This window comes from Grosmannia clavigera, assembly GCF_000143105.1.
Source record: "Grosmannia clavigera kw1407 unplaced genomic scaffold GCSC_113, whole genome shotgun sequence".
In the NCBI taxonomy this organism is placed as follows: Eukaryota; Fungi; Ascomycota; class Sordariomycetes; order Ophiostomatales; family Ophiostomataceae; genus Leptographium; species Leptographium clavigerum.
Window position 1 is genome coordinate 2431628 of NW_014040831.1, and position 20902 is coordinate 2452529.

The following is a 20902-nucleotide window of genomic DNA, read 5'->3' on the forward strand; positions in this document are numbered from 1 at the left end:
TCCACCGGCACGCTATTGTATGCAAACTCTTGGGCTTCAGTTGCATACACACGTGGGTATTAAAACAACTGCCCAGGTTCTCAGATGAAATCGCAAAAAGTAGCCATAGTACTAGAAACGCTTGCACCTCTACTTGTCGCCAGTATCAGACATCCCCTCATTCCTGTCTCATACCACGTCTATCCTACTCATGCTTGCCGAATTGCTTCCTTGCACACGTACTATTCGCACATTTTTCGGTCGAATGGGGGAAGGGTCATTTTATGAAATTTTTTTCTCTTCGGTCTGGCCTGTGGTTTATTTGGACTTTGCCCTCACACATGTTATATGGCCTTTCCATCATTATATGAACAACAACGAGAACAGGACGCCGCCGACAACACCGACACGCACAGCCGTCCGGCCGGTTAACCGATCACCAGCCGTTCGTCCTCGGGGAAGTCGTACTGCGGGATCTCGAGGTTCAGCGGAGCCGGGCCCTTTCGTATGCGGCCAGAGATGTCGTAGTGCGAGCCGTGGCAGGGGCAGAACCAGCCGCCATAGTCACCGGCCTCGCCGATGGGCACGCAGCCCAGATGGGTGCAGACGCCCAGCATGACGAGCCACTCGGGGCGCTTGACCCGGTCGGCGTCGGCCTGGGGGTCGCGCAGGCTCTGGATGTTGACCGTGTTGGCCTCGGCGATCTCGGCCTCGGTGCGGTGGCGGATGAAGACGGGCTTGCCGCGCCACTTGATGATCACGTTCTTGCCCTCGGGGATCGTGTTGAGGTCGACCTCGACCTTGGCCATGGCCAGCACGTCGGCCGATGCGGACATGTTGACGAGGAATTCTGGACTGTTAGAAGGACAAGGAAGAAAAGCAAAAAGCAAAAAGCATAAAGCAAAACGCTAGAACACACCCTGCACGGTCGACTTGGCGCCGGCGGCCGAGATGGCGCCGAGCGTGCCGACCATAAAGTAGCCAAACAGCTGGTTCGTGCTGCCGCTGTTCTTGCTCAGGTAGTCGCCAAAGCTCGGCACGCTATCGGCCTTGGACGAGCCGCGGAACGGGCTCTTGAACGTGTAGCTGCTGCCGGCAGCCTCGGCGCGGGCCACGGACGTGCTGAAGGACGAGGACGAAGACGGCGACGGGCCCGTAGCGGTCGTGCCGGCGGCGGCGACAAGCGCCCGCGGCGTCGACGGTGCCTGGCAGCTCCGGGCGGAAACGGCCGACCGCGCAAGCAGGCGCGATGCCGTCGTGAGAGGAGCCATTGCTACACGAAAAAGGGGTGCAAAAGGACGGAGCGGAGAAGGGCAGCGGGCGAGATGCGGATCGAGTCGAGCGAGGGCACCGTGGTTGCGCAATGGATGTCCAATTGAACCGCTTTCAGTCGTGTCGTACCATTGAAAAAGCTGAGGTTTTTTTTCCCCTACTCGGGCTCCCGGGCGGACCAACCAGTTGCGCGCCTGAGGCAGCTAGAATGCAAATTGACGGCCGTCCATTGGCTGCTGTCCGGTGGGTCCGCGCACGCAGCCACAGCTTTCCCGGTGCTGCCCGAGCCCAAGATCTACACAGTCATCACACAAATCCGTAAGCCCGATTACATAGTAGGATTTCTGTTGCATATGTACTTTGTATGTACGGCTTCAATACTTAGTGTAGCCGCTTCAGCTCCTCGATAATGTTCCGCAGGTCCTCCACGCTGGGGCCTAAGCCCTGGGCAACTTCCTTCTGCACGTCTTCGCCGACGTCGAGGAAGCGCTCTAGCAGCTCGCCATCGACGAACCGGAACGGCTCTGTGCTTTCGCGCTCTGCGTTACGGAAGCTGCGATACGCCGAGAAGCTGGTATTTCCGGGGCCCTTGACAATGGCCGCCAGTTTCGTCTGCAGGTTCATCAGCAGGTCCTGGGCTTCCGGCGCAATCGTGCCGACCATGTAGATAGATCCCTCGACCTGGAAAGTTAGAAAGGACACGTAGCCAAGCCCGAAGAAGGACGAAAGGCCAAACAAAACGTACCGTTGCTAAAAACGCCCGGGGATGCACCATAGCACCCGGGCTGGTCTCCACGGCAATCGGCCGGATCCGGTTGACCATCTCGCCGAGATACATCTCGCCGACCGTCCGCAGCCGCCGCTTGTCGTCAGCCGTCACGCCTTGAACGTCGCGCTCCAACATCGTCAAGTTGCCAAACCCGTCGGCCTCGAGCCACAGGTCACCCTCCACGTGACACACCGCCGTCGCCCAGCTGGCCTGGTAGCCTCTAGCCCTCTCTACCAGCTTCGGGCCTTCTGCGATGGTCTTGCTTCGGTCTGCCGTCTTTCCTTTGCCTTTTTTGTTGTCTCCCGCGCCATCATCCTCCTCGTCCTCCCCATCGCCTGACGTTGCCGGAATGTACTCCACCAGCGCGGTCGACTTCATCATATCGCCCACCGCGATCATGTGGCCGTCCACGGCCAGATCCACGACGTATGTGGCCGTCCGGTACGAGGCCACCTTCTTCAGCTCGCCCGACATGCTCGACGTCTCCGTGTATCGGCTCAACACCACCGTCTTGCTGAGGCCGGCCACGATCAGGTCGTCCACCATGGCCAGACAGCGACACGGGCCGCGCACCCGGTGTGAAGACACAATGTAGGGGCTGTGGTCGCTGTCGACGCCGACAACGAGGATCCGGCCGAGCGTGTGCTCGTTCTCGCTCGACCCGGCCGCCATAAAGCTCGTACCCACTAGAAAGCGCTCGGCCGGGTTGCCCAGGGCGTCGCGCAGCTCTGCGCGAACCACACACTCGACCAGCTCGGTGCCCTCCACCTCCAGCGCCAGCGGCTTTCCCAGTGGCTGGAATGCCACCTCGTCCACCAGCTTGAGCGAGCTCGTCACCACCTCCCGGCCCTGTGTCAGCTCCCGCTTGATGCAGCCGAGTGCAAACACCCGCTCGGTCGCCGAGTATGCAATCCGCCGGATCGTCTCGCCCATGTCGATCGCCCGCACGTGCGTCTGCTTCGTGGTGTCGGTGCGCGACAGCTTGATTTGTGAGTCCGTCGCTACTGCGATGGCGCCCGGGAATGCCGCTGCGTCAAAATGGCACACAAAGTTGGCGTCCTCGGCTGTCACGGCGGCGTACGCGATCCTGCCCTCGGAACCGTAGATCAGGCTGGGGTGCTCTGTCGTTGCAAATATGCTGTACGTGGCCTCGTCACTTTGCGGGAGGGGGTGCAACCGGGCGTGTCGCGTTCCCAGCACCACGCTCTTCCGGCCAGAGAGCGACAGGTCAGACGGCGACACCGCAAAAGTGATCACGTTGCCGTCGTCCATGGCCACGAACAGCGTCGGGCCCGCCATTCCGGGTGGCAGCACTTGGGCTAGCACGATGCTCCTCGGCACCGACGCGTTGTCGTCCCTCCGGCGCAGCGACTTGCCGCCGTGCTTCGGCTCCAGCGTGGCCAGGTCCACTACTGAGACCATCCCCGACGCCCACTGCCCGACCACACCGACGTCTAGGAGCTGTGGGGCCGCGTGGAGGCAGGCAATCTGATCCGTCGTCCCAACCTCCTTCTGTGCTGCCACAGCCAAACTGTTGTCGAGGCTGAGCGACACGAGCGTCGTACCTTCTACAGACAGCAGCACCCAGCGGCTATTAGCAGACGCACTGACAATCGTCCTGTCGTCCGGTGGCGTCCAGGACGCGACGATGGTGCCACTGGCAGTTTCTGCGAGCGTCACGGACCCTGGCGTGATCTGTAGAAGACGGCTGCTACTGCTACTGCCACTAGACAGGTTTGTGGCCAGCAGTGTCTGTGTGCCCAGGTTCAGGCCAGGGAATGCCTCGACTTCCTCGATCTCTCCGTCGCCGTCAAACAAAAAGACGCGTGTCTCGGTCAGGAAGGAAGCCACCAGGGTGTCGACCTGCTGCTGCTGCTGGGTTTGCGGCGAGCGCAGTGAAAAGAGGCCACGGACGCCACCGAGGTCGCCGAGAATGCCAATGTCCTCGAGGCCGACACCGCTGCGGACGCTGCGCAGGCTGCCGTCCTTGTGGACGCCGCTGCCGGTGACGATGCGGGCTTGACCGGACGCGTACTCGTTGGCCAGCTGCTGGTCATCCTCGCGGTTGCCCATATCCATGACGGTAAAGTCGAGCACGGGGGCGATGTTCTGCAGCACCTGCAGCTCGTGCAGACCGACGGGGCTGGCGGCGAGGTCGAGACGGAACAGCTGCGAGTCGCCATTGTGCGAGCCGACAAAGAGCAGACGCCGGTCTGGCAGGTAGACGAGGCAGCTGGCGCGTGACGTCTTGCCAATCGGGCTGACATCGAGATTATCGACAACGGCGCCGCTGACAAGGATGGTGAGCAAGTGGAGGGTGCCGTACTCGTCGGCCAGGAGGTAGTGGGTGGCGTCGTAGCGCGCCCAGGCCACAAAGATGGAGGCAGCCCGCAGCGGCACCTCGACCGTGCACTTGGTCGTGCTGTCAATGTAGAGCAGCCGGGTCTCACCGACGACGAGCAGGCCGCCGAGGTTAGCCGTAGCCGTAGCCGTGTTGCGTACGTTGTGCCGCTTTGCCGGTTCGACCTTCTCGACCGGGATCAGCAGGGCCGCGCCAGGGTCGTCAATGTCCATGCTGATCTCGCGGTCCCTGTTGGCATCGAAGCGACCGGTGTCGACGTTGCGGTCGCCAGCCGTCAGCCGGTACGCCGACAGCTTGGCCTCGGCGCGGTCGCCCTGTGACTGGTACAGAAACGCAATCTGTGGCTGGCCCGTCTCCGAGTGCAGAAAGGTGCTGGCCTTGATGAACAGCTCCGACAGACGGACCTGGTCCATCGGCACCAGATGCCGCATGTGGTCTGGTCGTGCTCGGTCTCGTCGCGTCTGCAGCCGCAGCACCGTCAGCACGCCCTCCCACAGCAACAGCGCCATAAACCGCCCCGACGGATCAACCAGGCAGCGGTCCTGGCTCTGCGAGTCGCGCAGGTGCTTCTCGCCTACGTCCTGGAACGTGTCCACCGTCCGCAGGCTGTGGGACTCCATGTCCCATGTGAGCGTGAAGTATTCGAATCGGTCTGTGCCGACAAACAGCAGCTCCGTCTTTGAGTCGATCGGCCGCAGCGACTGCAGCATCGAGATCGTGCCGAAGATCATCTGCGAGTGGAAGAGCACGAGGTGGTCGTCCTCTGTGATCCGCCATATCTCAACACGGTTGGCCTTTCTGCAGCAGCAGCATCTGGTCAGCGCTGGTTCGATCAGACACCGATCAAACGGATAGCAGGGGAGGGAAATGTCGCACGCCACCACAATGCTCTCTTCTGTCGGCGATAACAGCTTCATGTGCAGCGCGTGCCGGACGCTGCTTGGCCGGTGAATGGGGGCAATATATGCCATCGTCGACGGCCGGACGAGGAAGATCGGACAAGGGGGCGATTGGCGTCGGCTGCACAGAGAGCCCCGTGGCTGCCAACAGACAGGCGGCGGGGGCAGACAGGTGTCGTGACGAACGTGCAGGTGCGGGGAGCGCGAGACAGGTCGACGGAGAGACAGACGAACGGATAACGCAGAAAGTGAAGCCAATTTGCATGGCAATTGCTGTATTGCGGGAGCATAATCAATGCCGGACTTCAAGCACCAGAGCACCTTAGCGGCTGGCTGGTGCTCAGTGGGATGCGCCTTCCCGCTTACAGGTACCCCGCAATGACTAGGAAGCAGCGAACAGGACAGACAGTGCTGACTAACGTTGCACAGCAGCAGCCTCGGGGCGAATCGCCTGTATTATTCGTTACGAGCGTCTGTCAAGATGCATACGACACCACGCCGATCCGACCCTTGTTTCTAGGATACCCAGATGCTCTACGTACCCACCGCGTCTACGCTGCCCCTGTTTCCCGTCAAAGCGGCACGCCTCCGCTCAGAACAGCTCCCACATTGGCCGCGGCACCTGGAACTGAGGGCCGGTCGACGCACGCATCTCTTCGTGCAGCGTCACGTAGACAACCCGGCGCGGCGGCGAGTCGACCGAGACGGAGTGCGAGGCCAGGCCGTAGTAGTCCGAGATGGAGTGTGTGAGCCAGCGTCTGCGAAAGGTTAGCGGGGGGGAAAGACGGCAAAAGAAGGACAACAAGAAGGCCACGAGATCCGACATACTTGAAAGAGCCGTCTCGATCATCACCGAGCTCGTCAAACACGATGCCGCCGTCGATCTGCTTCTGCCGCGGCGGCTTTTTCTGCTGCTGCGCCTGACGCCACATGCCAGCACTGCCACTGGCGTTGTGGCGGCCGACAAAGACGATCTCGTCCTCCTCCTCGTCCGAGTAGAACGGAGCCGTGCTGTCTTCCTCGTCGCCCGAGGACCAGCCCTCGTCGCGGTCGCTGCCGTCCAGGCTGTGTCCGGCTGCCTTGGCCGCTGCGGCTGCCTGCAGAAACGCCCGCACCGGCTCCTCCAGCACGCGCACCCAGGTCTTAACCGCCGGCGTCTTCTTGGCCGTCGCTCGCAGCTCGCGCGTAATCGTGCCGACACGCATGTTCTCCGTCTTCCCCGACTTCTCCATGCTAGTGCCCGCCTGCTGGGCCACGACCTGGCGGCGACGCAGCACGGCCGCGGCCGCACGCGTCTCGTTGACGTGCTGGCGCAGACCTTTGTCCCAGTACTGAGCCAGGTGGTAGGGCAGGCCGTAATGCACCGGATGGGTCGGTCGTACCTCCCAGTCGCTGGGTAGCGGTGGCTGCGCGTTGGGCACGTGCAGGAGGCGGTCTAGCAAATAGGGGCAACCAGAGGCGTTAGCAGCAGTCCAAACTATTGTCCACGACAGCCATCCGGGTTCTCTTACCGTTTTCCCACCGGCGACGGTGCCGGCTGCCCTCCTTGCCCTTCAGCACGGCCTCCCGTCGTCGCTGGCTGTCCCTGCGAGCCAGCAGGTTCTGAAGCGGCGCGCCTTGGTCGGGTACAAAGACTGTCTTCTTTGCCGGTCGGTGGGCGAGCCCGTCGATATGGATGCCCAGGGGAACGCCACCTGTACCGCGGGCATCGGACGACATGCCAAGCGACTTGAGCACGCCCAGGGCCCAGGCATCGACGTCGGGGCCACCAGCCGCCGCGACGGCGGCCGTGGTCGGCGGCATCGTGTAGTCGCTGACTTCCTGCGATAGGTGGCCGTCCAGGTGCAGCCCGCTCGCGAGAGGTGCGTGAGCCATGGTGATGGTGATGGTGATGCTGGTGGTGCTGGTGTTGCTAGTGGGGGCGGACAGATAGATGCAATCGCGCGTGATGGGCGAATCGATGCTGGCCGGACCTTCTAGTTGCAGAGAGATGACACGGATGATGATTGTGCGAGATTTAAGCAGATGAGGAGCTTATCTTCACCGGCCTTCGCAGCGTGGACGAGTACATAGTCAACTTCCGTGTTAGTAACCCCTGCCGTAGCCGGAGCCCAGTTGATTTTCCCCATTTGGCGAACCAATCACGTTCCAAATTGGCGCGTATGTCAAAGTGGTAAGCTGACACGCCATTTATTCCAGGTCACACCCCCGTTTCACACCGCATCAGACCGTCATGATTTTGTTTCCCCATTCTTCTGAGAGTAAAGACTCATCAAAGCGGCAGTCTGTACGGAGTAGAGCGAGCCAGTCTATCGCTGATTCTTTCTGTAATCTGAGCGCTTGTGAGCGGGTATTGGGACCTCTCGGCGCAGAAGCTTTGTTAGCTGGGTTGGCAGGGCAAGTCTTGTCCGAAACATCTTTGACTCTTTTCGCAACCTTCAAATTTTTAAACAATAGCTATCAAGGACTCAACAATGATATTTTCTCTGGCAGCCTAAGCTCCCTCTGCCTTGTGCTACTGCATCAAACAGCAGCAGCAGCCCCGCCGCTACCCTCCATCGATTGTCAAACCACAGCCATAATAATAGAGAGTAGCTGATCGGACGAAGGCACGTTGAAAAGAGATATCCTAAGAAGGTAGAGACAAATTGGGCGAGGCAGAAAACAGAGTTGCAATTGGTCGCCACGGCAAGTTAAGCCTCTACAATATAACGCAGTAATATCTTTGGTTTGACCCACCCAATATAACGCACCTTGTCTACTCCGTACCTCGTCACTTTTTGCTCAAGATACTCATGTTACCAACTCTCATGGTTTTATTTAATTCCTCGATCTGGCCTAGACAAAGAACAAAGCACCATACTTAGATTTCTAGACTTAGGACGATACGTCCTAGATAAGTCTCCGTAGTATTGTTGTTTGCAAGGAAACCAAGATTAGTCCACTTGTTCATTAATGTACTAACGCCAAAAAGACAGGCACCATGCACATATCCACTGGTAGATCGTGTTCTGTTTCCCGGACTCCAACTCAGACACCAATGACTCGGCGTACTCAGGACGACAAGATCGATACAGTCCCGGAGATGGTTGTAAGCGAATGTACATATTTGGCAAGTAGACTAGTACTGCATTGACTGGAAACTGTGCCCGATGAAGCTAATAGCAACGTCAAGGGCTAGCTGTACCTCATCTCGGCGTATGAGGTCCGCTGTCTGGTCGGGACAGGAGAGCGAGTGTTTTGCAAGTTGTATGACCTGAAACTGGCATTTAAGGACAAAAGCCCTCGTTAGACAAATTCTCTCTGTTGCATTTGCATCCGGATCTTCTCTTTTGTCGTTAATGGTAGACAGCTTTGATGTCGCCTCGGCCACAAGCTCGAGCAGGAAGCCGACCGTCTCGACATGGTTCTGGTTAAGGATGACGACCACCGCAGCTCTATAGCATTTTAATGCAGTGATAAGATCACGGGCGACAAGAAGCCCGTGACTGTGTGCGAATTTATCATCAAAATCTTTTGACACTTGCACCTTTGTGCTGTCGTACATGATTGTTATGCTGTCTCGAATGGCCTGCATCGCGTCGGCAATCTCATCGGCTGCTTGACCCACGACCGTGTAGCTGCTCCCCTACATCGAGTCCTGTGGTGTTGGTGAGCAGAATTCGTCTATCGTGTAGTCGCTAGCGAGGTAAAAATAACGTGATCGAAATTAGGGTAGACGAGATGAAAGTGCTAAAAGGGAACTCGAGGAAAAAAATCACCCTCTTTACGAGGAAACATCGCGGCTTTTGATGCCTCAAATACTACGTGACGACATGTAATCGCTAGACGGTGTTATTCAGCAAGGTTGGCTGCACTGTCACTGACAAGGAGTGGATTGGGGATGACCTGCATAAAGGTTAGATACAGAGTATTCTTTCGTTCTTACTGGCACATGTCCTACGACTGTCACCGAGTGTTGACATGCGTTTAATGTAAGTTCCGTTACGAAAATTTGATTAATGTCAAGCATTGGAATCCGCCACACTGTGGCCCTTCCGCCCCACTTGGCCGTACGGGCCTGTAATTGGTCAGAAGGCACAAAAGCGGGGCATGACACTAGTATTAATACGGATCCCCAGAAGGGTCGCGATGTATCTATTTCTTCCTTAGTACATAACAGTCCTTCGCCCACACTAGACCCTATTCAGCCTCCTGCTCCTCACAGTGCATCACGTTATATGACCGCCACGTATAGCCTCCTTTAACCTTCACAATTAACTCAGCCTTGATGTGTAACTTACGACGTACAGCAAAGATAACTCCGGAGTAGTCTCGTTGGTTTGACAGAGCGGGAGCCTTTTTATGCTAAATTGTTTTTCTCCGCATTTTCGTTAACCCCTGCAAAGCTCTCGCCGAGACCTGGGGTCTGGAACTTCCAAACCCCTAAAAAATCGCACTAGGTCGTAAGATCCTTCACTGTAAGGGGATAAACGCCAGGGAAGGACCTCCAAAATGGAAAAGGAAAACACGATGTTCCAATTACTTGACTTGTCACCTGTTTCAAGTGGATTGAAGCATCACAGAGCCTCACGCTTCCAGAAATCCTATCTGCAGGACGGCAGAGCGACAAGACGCGATCGGATAAGGCCTACGTTTTCTATTCCCGATGCCGCCTGTACGCATCAAGTCGCGTCCCTTGCCGGGGACCGACGCCGACCTGCGTTCTCCACCCCTGTTTGAGATCCGGGAGAAAATCACGTCTTTGCCAGATATTGGGGTAGGAGACAGCTTCCGCGATGTCATCAAGAAGCTTTCAGTGTGCGTTATGTCGCCTTTTGAGGGCGAATAGGGGCGATTGGTGCTCTGCGCAAGCTCTGTTTCACATATGCTAAACCGGTTTACACAGCTTCTTTGCCAATGCCGTCACGCTACCTTGCTCTTTCGAACAGCTCCGAACAACGTCGGCCGGAGACAGACTTCGTTTGCTGGTGACACATCTCAGCAATACCTGTGAAAATCCATGTATTGTGAATGCTCTCTTGTGAGTTTCAGGTCGAATCGCTTGCTCCAAGACCAGTCGACTAACCTTGTACTTGTAGGGCTCTAAAATGGCATTATGGCGCGTCTGGTGACGATCGTGGCCTTAATGAGGCCAGGGCCAATGCTTGCGAAATTGTCGCCTGGCGCTTCTTGACGCACCTCAGCGAACGCGAGGCCGTCGACTTCTGTCTTTACGAAATACCCGGAACGAAGAAGGCATCTGGCGTCGTCGCGGCCATCACGGAAACCGACGGTAGGGATGAGGAGAGCCGTGGTGCCGACAATGACGGTCTTGGCCGTGATCCCAACGAAACCTCGCCACTGCTGTCACAGCTCTGGTCGTCGGCTCCTGCGGACCAAAGCCGAAACAGCACGCGTCGCTCTGCCGGCAAGCGCTACCAGCTGCTGCAGTCCATCTCCCGACTGACGATGAGTATGACCTACGGCCACGACAACGACGGCGATGACGACGGGGACGATGAGGACGACCCTACGGCGCCTTTTGTGCAGCTCAATGCTCTCGAGATTGCTGCCATTGCGGACGCGAAGCGATTCCTCAGCCAAAAAGTCGTGCAAAAAATCGTCACCGGTATCTGGAACGGCGACATCGTGTTCTGGGGCCGGCTCGAGGTTGATGCTGTCAAGAAGCCCCAGTTCTACAACCCGCACACATCTGACCCGTGAGTTCTCCTGAGGTCAAATCCCTCCACGCTCGTGATTGTCATGTCCAACTACTGACCGTACAGATACTCTCGTTTGCGGGTGCCCAAGTACCTCAAGTCTTTTGAGATTGTGTACTTTATGCTTTTCCTTGCTATCTTTTACATGACTTTGCTTGATCGAAACCCTGAACAAATATCCTTCTCCGAGGGCCTCTTCTACGTCTTTCTGGCTGCGTTTGCCTACGATGAGATGAGCGAGTGGATTGATGCCGGCTCCATCTTCTATGTATACGATCTCTGGAATGTGTTCGACCTGATCATGATCTGCCTCGGCGTTGTCTTCGCCGCTGTCCGTAAGTTTCCATCAGTATACTTTCTCTTTACTATGATAATCAGCCTTCTAACAATGTTCGACACAGGCATGGTTGGACTGTACAAAGGGGACTCCTATCTCACAAATTTGGCATTTGATATTTTGGCCCTGGAGGCCATGTTCATGGTTCCACGCATCAGCTCGGTCTTGAGCCTGAGCCCGTACTGGGGAACGCTCATTCCATGCTTCAAAGAGATGACTAAAGATTTCATCAAGTTCATGGTTCTGGTCGTCATCATTTACCTGGGCTTTCTTACTACCTTCTCGCTTATTGGCCGGGACGCCTTCTCGCTTCCACACATGACCATGATCCTCACCAAGATCTTTTACGGCTCAAGCTACATCGGCTTTGATATCATGCACGAAATCGATCCTGTTTTTGGACCCCCGCTGATGCTCATATTCATCACCCTGAGTTCCATCCTGCTCATGGGCTCGCTGACAGGTATGCTGAGCAACAGTTTCAGCCGTGTGATAAGCCACTCGCGGGAGGAGTACTTGTATGTCTACTCGATCTACGTGCTCGAGGCATCGACTAGCAATCGGCTTACACACTTCTACCCGCCCTTCAACCTCATCGCGCTGGTCATCTTCCGGCCGCTGCGACTGTTTTTGCCTTCCGACACGAGATTTCGTGCCGCACGCATTGCCCTGCTCAAGGCCACACACATGCCGATAGTTGTTGTCATCCAGTTCTACGAGTTCTTTCGCGGTAAGGTCCAGCACACCAGCGACCGGTATTCTGTCATCCAGGGTCCACATCAACAGACGATATCTGGCACCGCCGCTGCCAGCAGAAGAGGCGAGTCAAACTATGCTATTGGCTCTGTCAGGGGAGACGCATCGGAAACGTCCAAGAGACTTGCGTCTCGCCCTTCTACAGGATACGGGCCGTCGTCATCCGTGTTGCGATATGACCCACGGCCATTGAGCTCGACAGGCTCTATACAACCGCTCTCTACGAACACTGTTGCGCCCGGGGCCTCTGTTTCTACGCCAACAGTCAGCATGTCCGCAGAAGAGGACACGGAGATGGAGGCACCCAGTGACACTGAGATTCGCATCGCAGAGCTGTCAGCCAAGATTGATAGATTGACCGAGATGGTCTCGCAAATTATTGCCTCCGAAAGCAAAACAAAGTAGGTGAATTTTGGATAGGTCTCTTTAGTCGAAATCTGGATTGGTGCATGGTTGGCTATCTATAGAAGAAGCGGCAATAATTGAATTGACACTTGCATTGCAAAGTCCAATAAATATCTGATTTCAAACTACTCGGCTGCTCCTTCCTTAGCTAGGAAATGAATCGTAGTCTGTTTTACAAGACCACTCGTGACTTCCCTCTTCGTTGTAAATGTAAAATCGATCATTCTACTTTGCCTCTGCACTCTAAGTATGAGTTGGAGGCTTCTACGAGGAACAAACGATTCGCAAGAATGACAATTTAAACGGCCTATCCGGTGCATGCTACATTATGGAATCCAAGAACATATCCCTGGAAAGCGACAGCAACGACAAAAAGATACGGGCTTCCGCATATGAGAATTGGCAGTACGCACGCGAAAATGACCTCTTCCTCAGCCTCGAGACGGCAGATTATTTAAATTACCACCAGAAAATAGCAGAGGCCGAGTACGAGAGCCTTTCGGCGCCAGATAAATCGCTTTCCCACGAGCATTTGGAACTGCTTCGTATTCCACCGGTCAATATCAAAGAGCAATGGACCGTGCCATTGCGAATAGCCGGAATCCTCGAAGATGTGTGTGGCAACTTCTCTGACGATAACATGGAGATGATGGAGGACGAGCTGCGTTCAATGCCAAAGCACAAGAGTCTATTGATGGAGGAGCCATTTCTCTATCCGAGTCACGACGAGGATTGTGCAGAGCTGCAATACACAGTTTCTGATATAATTTCTAGCGATATCAGAAATGTGCGCAACCACGGCCTGCCAGTCGCCAAAGACGGCGGAAGTTCTATCCCAGAAGACGCAGGCAGTCTTGCTAAAAAAATAGAAGATAATTTGAAGACAGAAACATTGACCGTTTCGGAGCAGACAATCCGCATCATGTCTCAGCTAATGGAGAGTATGAAGAGGACGGACAAGGACCATGCAAATTTGATACAGGAGGAACTGGAATACAAACCAGTGAGCAACCGCGTTATTGAAAACAGCGTGAAGTTGGCTAAGTGTTTATCTTCAGGTTCGCATACAGATCACGCCTCCTTTGACGCCAGTTTCTCTACCTGCAGACTATCGTGTGGCAGAGGGGGACGTATGTATCACATCGGATATATCCGATGTCAGCTCCCATATGAGTGAGGCACTGGAAGAAGCAGAGAGTATTGTGAACAAGAAGGCTGGTGATATTTGGCTTGCAGATGATAAATCACGCAGTCTGGGCGTCTCCGAGGAAGCCCCGGCCTTTGTAGACGATCTGTCATGGCCAACGTCACCCAATGCAAATTTACTAATCGATCTCGATGATGAGCCAATGTTGGAACCATACTCAAATTCCGGCCCCTTGCAACCAGAACAGAATTGTGAAAGCTACAGGGTGACGAATAACACATCAGAATTACAGCTTGCCGAGCTTCTTGCTGACGACTCCATTGCGGAAGGAAGTATGGCGCCGCCATTTATTGATAGTCTTCCAGTTGCTCACTACGAGGAATTCTTGACAGAAGGCTTGGCCGACAATGATCACAACGCCTTTGTGGCTTCCCAGGCTCAAATACCTCTTCCGGATACAGAGATAGAGCCTGAGGTTTCTGGGCGGGAGACAGTGGCTTTGGATGCTACTGGCTTGTTCCAATGGTACATGGAAAAGTACAAAGAGGCATTCGACTTTGAAACTTGGCAAGCTCCTGAAGGGCATCATGATAAACTCGCACGCACAATTTCTCCAGCAATCTCCGACCTGAAAAGTCCAGAAGAAATATTTGAAGGAGACACGTACTTAGAAGAAAAGCTGGAAAGACTCTTACCTGACATGACACCACCTGATCATACATGGCTGATGAGCAGCATACAGCACCCAGAGGATTACGATATAATGGAACAGTTTCCGGATGAACCTATGGATGAGCCGGTCGATGTTATCAGCGCGACAGATGATTCGACGTGGGCCACGTTGATTCACAGAAGGAAGAGAAGGAAGGTGGACGGAAGAGAACCGCAAAACATTGGTACCGGACAAGAGGCAGTGGACGTTCCTGACAAAACATTATTCAAAGCTCCGGAACTGTTTCTTGGCGTCAGTGCATTCTCCCACCTGCAGAGACAACAGGCAAAGAAACCGATAGAGAAATCGTCTGCGGTATACAGTGAAATGGCCGACCTTATTGTTTCCGAATCTACCACAGACATTTCAATGCCGGGCCCGCTAGTCAACACGGCCAACACACCGTCCAATGTGGTTCTTTCAACAGCCATCCCTCTGCCTATTCGGACACACATTTTACGTTTGTTGCCTAATCTGAAATACGTTGAGCGAGACTACCAAAGTCAGAGTGGCCACAGCGTGGCTGACGACGAAGCTGACATCGTATCTTTGTCGACTGGATTAATCATGACTACAATGGTCGGGCTTCGCCAATCGGGGGCCGGTCAGAAGATGTCCACGTTTCAGCAGCGCATCCCCACTATGAGCGGAAAATACGGGAAACTCTGCATTCTCGTATACAGGAGTCAGAGGCTTGAAGTTAAGGGTGACAGCATATCTGAATTCTCCCCCTCGGATGCACTGGCGTTTGCTCAGCTACAAGGGCTCGCCCACAATCTCTCAACGGATGTGTCCATTCTGTACATCAGCAGAGGTGAAAGGATGGTGGCACAATGGGCAGCATCTCTGCTATGCATGAACCCGGTACCAAATGGGAGTGGGACCGAGGCCTTGCTGATGGAGGCGGAGATACCCCAGGAGCTGTTTCTTCGGCGTATGGGCTTGAATGTTTATGACGCCCAAGTTGTCTTGCGACTGCTTGGCGTGACTGGAAAAAGCACAGCCACACAAATTCAGAGCAGCATCTCCGAGTTTGTGGCAATGCCTCCAGACGAAAAAAGCAGACGTTTTGGGCCGCATGTCGGCTGTCCGAGGGCATTGGAGAAAGCCACCAATGGCATTCAGGCACAACGATGACGCTAATCTCAAGCTGCAGTTACGTATTAGTAGTATGCACACGTCTAATTTCAGGCTAAAGTCCATAATTTCAAAGTGGTATCGGGGCTGGTTCGCACTGCTGTATAGCCAGATGCATCGTCGGTCTCATTGGCATCGTCATCGCCAGGAAGAGCCCAGGAGCCCGAACATGTGGCAATGACAGAACCACTCGCATGCATAGCCGTGCTACTAACGGCCGAACTGTGGGCCATCCAGCTCCATGACGGCTCGATATTCCCTCCGCAGCGGCCAATGCCTTCCCACACGACCGTGGTGCCATTCTGGGTACCAGCCCAGACTTCAAAACCGCTACTGCCGTTGTTGTTGCTACCGTCAGTCACCTTTCCCTCCACCGAAGAGTTATTTGGAGCCGACGCGCTCATATATACGTCACAGCTGAGTCGCTGGTTGGTCTCGGCCGGACGTCCGGTCAGGCAGCAAAGCAGCTCACCGGAGCCACGGACATCATAGACCAGCAGGCCGCGGGACCGACGCTCGTTCACGACCAGGTAGCGGCCACAGGGGCTCCAGAGGGTCTGCAAGATGCCGCCACCGCCGATGGAGTCAACACCTGGCTGAGAATCTGCACGGGAGCTTGCACGGGAGCTTGCACGGGCAACACTCCAGGTGGCCACGCACTCGCCGCCAGCGCGGGCTAGGTCGTAGAGGCCGATCCAACGGGTCCATGTGCCAGCAGCCACAAGGCCGGGACCGGGACCGGGGCCAATGCTGCCGCTCAGCGCAGCCACGGTGCCGCGCATTCCAACGCCGTTGCCCTTGCGCAGGTGGCGTGTCGACGCGATGGTGGGCACACGCAACAGGGGCGGGTCGTTGGCTGTGCGGCTAATGTCGAACAGGACGAGCAGGTTGGTGGTGCCGGCAACGAAGTGGGTGCCCGGGGAAGGCCATAGCAGGGCATTGGGAGCGAGGTAAGCCTCGGTCTCGGTCTTGATGAGGGGGTATGAAGCGAGCGGACGAGGCCGAGCATGAGCAACACTACTGCTGCTGCTGCTGCTGCTGCTGTCTCCCTCCTCCGGAAAGAGAGAGTACAGGTGGATGGGCAGATCGCGACAGGAGACGAGGACAGATTGGGACCACGGCAGGGCGAGCGAGTAGTAAGGTGCAGAGGCAAGGGCGTTTGCAGGTTCAGGCAGGCAAAGACGGCCCTGGGGAACAAGTCTGCGGTGGCGGCAGTTTATGGACGAAGTGGACGAGGATCCGGAGTTGCTGCCGTCCGAATCGGATTCGGAGTCAGAGTCAGAGTCAGAGTCAGAGTCAGATTCGGATGCAGCTAGCGAGTTCGATTCGAGCTGGCCATCTTGCTGCGGATCCAGCAGGTCGTCTGGGAGGACATAGCTGACGATGCGGTTATCGGAAGTAGACGTGATGACAGTGGTGCCGTCGGCAGACCTGGCAGTGTGAGCGGGACGACAACGACGCAATCATCACAACGGACCTCCTCGGACTCACCACTGGGCGCTCTTGTAGAACGGCCGGGGCCCTCGACCGTGGCCGAGATCGGCAGCAGCTACGAGTGTCACCTGTGGCTGCATTTTTGGCTCGGCATCGCAGCCGGACAGTTCCATCCTGGTCAAGACAGAAAGAAGAGGTTGTGCGAAGGCATGTTCTGCCAGCAAAGTGTGCGCAGGCCGTGCTGATGTTCGTGGCCGGTTGTCGCTGAAGAACGAGCAAAAGCTAGGAAAAGCTGAAAAAGCTAAGTAGGACCCCATACAAACACGCTCTGCACTATTATGGCGTCACAGCTTCCGCCTCGCGGTTGGGCTTTAGTGGGTCCCGCTGGCCTTGGCACGGCTCCATCGCGAAAGCGCTGACTGGCGCGGTCGCGGCTGCCCAGTGACATTCGATTGTGACGGCCTCCTTTGTCGGTGCCTACCTCTGCCGCTCTGCAGAGACCCGACCTGTTCTCCACAACCACCACGCCATGGCCTCTTCCAGATAGTCGAGTCTGTCCCCCAGTTCTCCTTGCAGACTTTCTTGCTGTTCTCCCTCCCCTTCTGCTGCTGCCTCCAGTCGGTCGTCGCAGCGCGTCAAAACATTCGCCCGGTCGATTTGCAGCCCGATCTGTCAGTCTCTCCATCTCACATCTTCGGCTCGCCCATCATGGACACGCTCCTGGCATCGTCTGCTGGGCCGCTGTCCCGGTGCGACGACCTCAGGGCCCCCGGCGTGGTGAACCTCATCGTTTCAATGTACGTGGCGGCGGGAAATGGCGGCGTGGATTACGAGCAGGACGACCGGAAAGGAGACAAAGGTCACCGTGCTGGTGTTCCTCTGTTGTGTTTCCGGGAGTCTCATTCTCATCCATTGACTCGTAGGACCACGGATAGCTAACTTGTGCGCGTCGTCAGATTCATACTCGTCGGCATGCTTGTCTCGTACCTCCCGCAACACATCCGCATCATCGCTCGTGGCACATCCGAAGGCATCTCGCCCTACTTCGTCCTGCTCGGCGTCACATCTGCCACATCCGGATTCGCCAACATTCTGACCCTGCCCCAGTCGCTCGAGGACGTGGCCTGCTGCAAAGAGCTCGACACCTTCCACTGCATGGCCGGACTGCTTGGCATTGCCCAGCTCGGCGTCCAGTGGATCTGCTTTGCTTTCATGTAGGTGTACCCTAGGCCTCTTGCGCGCGAATGTCCGATGATCTTGTCTGACTTCGAGCTGTTGCTCGCTCTCTGCAGTCTCGCCCTCTTCCTCGTCTTCTTTCGCTTCGACGATGCCAACGTGCCCATTCCCGAGGAGGAGATCCGTGACGAACAGCCCCGCTGGCAGACCGCCGTACTGGTTGCCTACATCTGTCTGCTGCACGGCTTGCTCGTCATTGCCCTAACGGCCGTCTTCGCGACCGTCTTCCCCCAGGCTCTTTCGGGCTGGGCCAACGCCCTGGGCTTGATGGCCGCCCTTCTCGCCGCCGTCCAGTACTTTCCGCAGATCCACACCACGTATCGGCTCAAGCACGTCGGCAGCCTCAGCATCCCCATGATGTGCATGCAGACCCCGGGCGGCTTTGTGTTCGCTGCCAGTCTCTTTGTACGCCTCGGCTGGGGCGGCTGGAGTTCTTGGGGCATCTTCCTCCTCACCGCCACCATGCAGGGAATCCTGTTGAGCATGGCCATCTACTATGAGCTGCAGCGCGCCTTCCCGGATGACGAGGACAGCGACGAAGATAGCGACGATGCAGCCAATGTCAGTGGAAATGGCAACGGGAACGGCAGGATCGGTGGGAATGCTCATCCCAAGGTGCACAGACCGCTCTATCGCCGCGTCCTGTCGTACCGGTCGGCCCGTCTGGACGAAAACACGCCCAGCCGGTACAGTGCCCACCCCGAGCACTACGGCACTACGCCCGACGAGATCTCAGACATTATCGATCGTCAAGACAGCGACGCGGCGACGGAAACACAGCCGCTTCTGCGGCCGGGCGGCATCGGCAATCCGCGTCGAGAAAACGACGCTCGCCGCCGCTCTGGACATTAGTTAGTATGCGCAGCTCTAGTTTTCTTTCGTGCAGGAAATTTGTTACTTCACCGGTGTCATGTACTGTTTTTGCACTCGTCCGGCGTTTAAAGATATACTCTGGGGAGATCCAAGACTACATAGGGTGCATCTAAGCCAGTGCTGGCTCTATTCTGTTCCATGCGCTTCTGAATACAAACTTTGGTTGACAGCTGAGTTTGTGAGTATGCCTTGACTACAACGCAAGTTGGCATCGGCCGGCGTATCGAGGTTCCTTCATTTTGTCACGTCTGTAGACTCGGCGATGGCCTGCTCGATCGCCACTGGGACTTTAAGCACTGATGGTCTTGGACGGCCGAGGCAGCCGGTATTTAACTAAAGTAGGCAGCAAAGGCGTACTGCTGCTGTGGCAGTATATCGTACGGGTAGTCGGTCACAGTGTCACATTGTCTCGGACAACGTCCAGTATGATCCCTAGCTCGGAATATGGACGCAGCCACCTCTACGGAGAGTATAGTAGGAAGGAGGTGGTAGATATGAAAGTTTTATCTAATCTTATAATTGTTACTTTTTGCTCATAATTAGTCCGATTAGCGATTTATAACTACATATGCCAAGTATATCTGATCGACCCAAAACTCCAGGAAATCTCATCCTATTTTTCATGTAAGGCCTCCGATGGTGTATAGGCCGTTCCCGCTTCGAGATTATCAGAGCGCTGAGCTTCTGCGGTGGCGTTCTTCTTTTCGGCCTTCGTGTGCACAATCGGCGCGTCGTTCTCCTGGGCAGCAGCTCTTCTCTTCTTACGGCCCATCGCCATCTGGGGGAAAAGGAATCCGGGCGGGAATGCTGCCAATAAGCAAACAGCGATTAGGATCATGCTGAAAGAGGAACGTTAGTATCAGTATTGAGACCGGAAGACCGCTGATCTGGCAACTCACAATCCTTCTAGCACAATGAATGACGGCTGGTCCTGCATGATCTTATTGCCCCAGCCACCGGCCATCTCAGCGATACTGTGCTTAATGTCAGCAGCCTCATTCAGCCGGGTCGACTGAACCAAGTGGGAGGGGGGCAGAGACACGCACCGATAGATGCACCGAATCAGGATACAGACATATGCTGCCGCCGCGGCACGGCTGAACATGCGAAAGTCCCGGTTGGTCCATAGCTCGAGAGCGGCGGGCGTAGGCTGGAGGCCATGGCGGTCGCGGCCGTTGATCAGGCGGTGCACGTGCACGTAGTAGTCGAGGGAGGCGATGCCAAAGAAGGCGAGCACGACGACCTGCAGGGCGATGCCGGCAATGATGGCGTGATTTCCGGTGCTGAGAAGCGTGGTACTGGTGTAGCCGGCCGAGGCGGCGAGAGCACCGCCGATGGCCTGGACGAGCAGACAGCTGACGTCGGCGGGCACAAAGATCCACGGATAGAGGGTCGGGCGGACGCGTGAGAGCTGCGGACACAATGCCAGGCACGCGTGCTTGAGCGTGAGGTAGAGTCCGATGCAGATGAGCGTCGGCGCCAGGATGATGGCGCAGATCTGCGTCTCGAACGCCTGCTGGTCCCACGGGTTGGCGTGCAGGGGGATGCGGGCGGCGTAGCCGGCGAGCTCAAGTGCCGCACCGGCCGCGAGGAAGCCCGAGTAGCCCCAGGTGCGCTTCCAGATGCCCGTCACGACGAGACTGACGGCTGCGATGCCGAAGCCGATGGCGAAGAAGTAGTTGATGCCCAGGTTGGGATAGTAGCCCTGCGTCGTGGCTGTTACGGGACACGTGTCCGTCACAGCTGTGCACTTCTTGTATGGATGGGCCGTGACGGTCCCGTTTGAAGACATGGCGGCAAGGAGATGGGATCGAGGTCGAGGACGAGAACCGGGAGAGCCAGAAGAGTTATGGGAGCCAGAAACAAAGAGCGTGCCAGACAC

At 56.2% G+C, this 20902-nt stretch overlaps 7 protein-coding genes across 7 annotated transcripts; 2 read left to right on the forward strand and 5 right to left on the reverse strand.

The window, feature by feature from the left end:
* Positions 1–407: 407 nt before the first annotated feature.
* CMQ_3646 (ubiquinol-cytochrome c reductase iron-sulfur subunit precursor) lies at positions 408–1250 on the reverse strand (the record flags this gene model as incomplete). Its single annotated transcript, XM_014319584.1, has 2 exons — positions 408–829; positions 899–1250. The coding sequence occupies 2 exons, from the start codon at positions 1248–1250 to the stop codon at positions 408–410; spliced, it is 774 nt and encodes a 257-aa protein (XP_014175059.1).
* A 382-nt stretch (positions 1251–1632) lies between these two features.
* On the reverse strand, positions 1633–7084 carry CMQ_3514 (uv-damaged DNA-binding protein; the record flags this gene model as incomplete). Its single annotated transcript, XM_014319452.1, has 5 exons — positions 1633–1932; positions 1997–5176; positions 5904–6039; positions 6110–6716; positions 6793–7084. The coding sequence occupies 5 exons, from the start codon at positions 7082–7084 to the stop codon at positions 1633–1635; spliced, it is 4515 nt and encodes a 1504-aa protein (XP_014174927.1).
* Positions 7085–8402: 1318 nt separating this feature from the next.
* On the reverse strand, positions 8403–8828 carry CMQ_3882 (uncharacterized protein; the record flags this gene model as incomplete). The annotated part of the gene is made up of 1 exon (XM_014319820.1): positions 8403–8828. One exon carries the CDS (start codon positions 8826–8828, stop codon positions 8403–8405), a length of 426 nt encoding a protein of 141 aa, XP_014175295.1.
* Positions 8829–9929: 1101 nt separating this feature from the next.
* Positions 9930–12481, forward strand: CMQ_3958 (receptor-activated Ca2+-permeable cation channel; the record flags this gene model as incomplete). Its single annotated transcript, XM_014319896.1, has 5 exons — positions 9930–10081; positions 10170–10304; positions 10363–10983; positions 11050–11318; positions 11385–12481. 5 exons carry the CDS (start codon positions 9930–9932, stop codon positions 12479–12481), a joined length of 2274 nt encoding a protein of 757 aa, XP_014175371.1.
* Positions 12482–15527: 3046 nt separating this feature from the next.
* Positions 15528–17051, reverse strand: CMQ_4023 (WD repeat-containing protein; the record flags this gene model as incomplete). Its single annotated transcript, XM_014319961.1, has 2 exons — positions 15528–16908; positions 16969–17051. 2 exons carry the CDS (start codon positions 17049–17051, stop codon positions 15528–15530), a joined length of 1464 nt encoding a protein of 487 aa, XP_014175436.1.
* A 568-nt stretch (positions 17052–17619) lies between these two features.
* CMQ_3999 (pq loop repeat protein) lies at positions 17620–18999 on the forward strand (the record flags this gene model as incomplete). Its single annotated transcript, XM_014319937.1, has 3 exons — positions 17620–17795; positions 17868–18125; positions 18204–18999. The coding sequence occupies 3 exons, from the start codon at positions 17620–17622 to the stop codon at positions 18997–18999; spliced, it is 1230 nt and encodes a 409-aa protein (XP_014175412.1).
* A 634-nt stretch (positions 19000–19633) lies between these two features.
* CMQ_3913 (rta1 domain protein) lies at positions 19634–20812 on the reverse strand (the record flags this gene model as incomplete). Its single annotated transcript, XM_014319851.1, has 3 exons — positions 19634–19859; positions 19920–19994; positions 20067–20812. The coding sequence occupies 3 exons, from the start codon at positions 20810–20812 to the stop codon at positions 19634–19636; spliced, it is 1047 nt and encodes a 348-aa protein (XP_014175326.1).
* Positions 20813–20902: the final 90 nt, after the last annotated feature.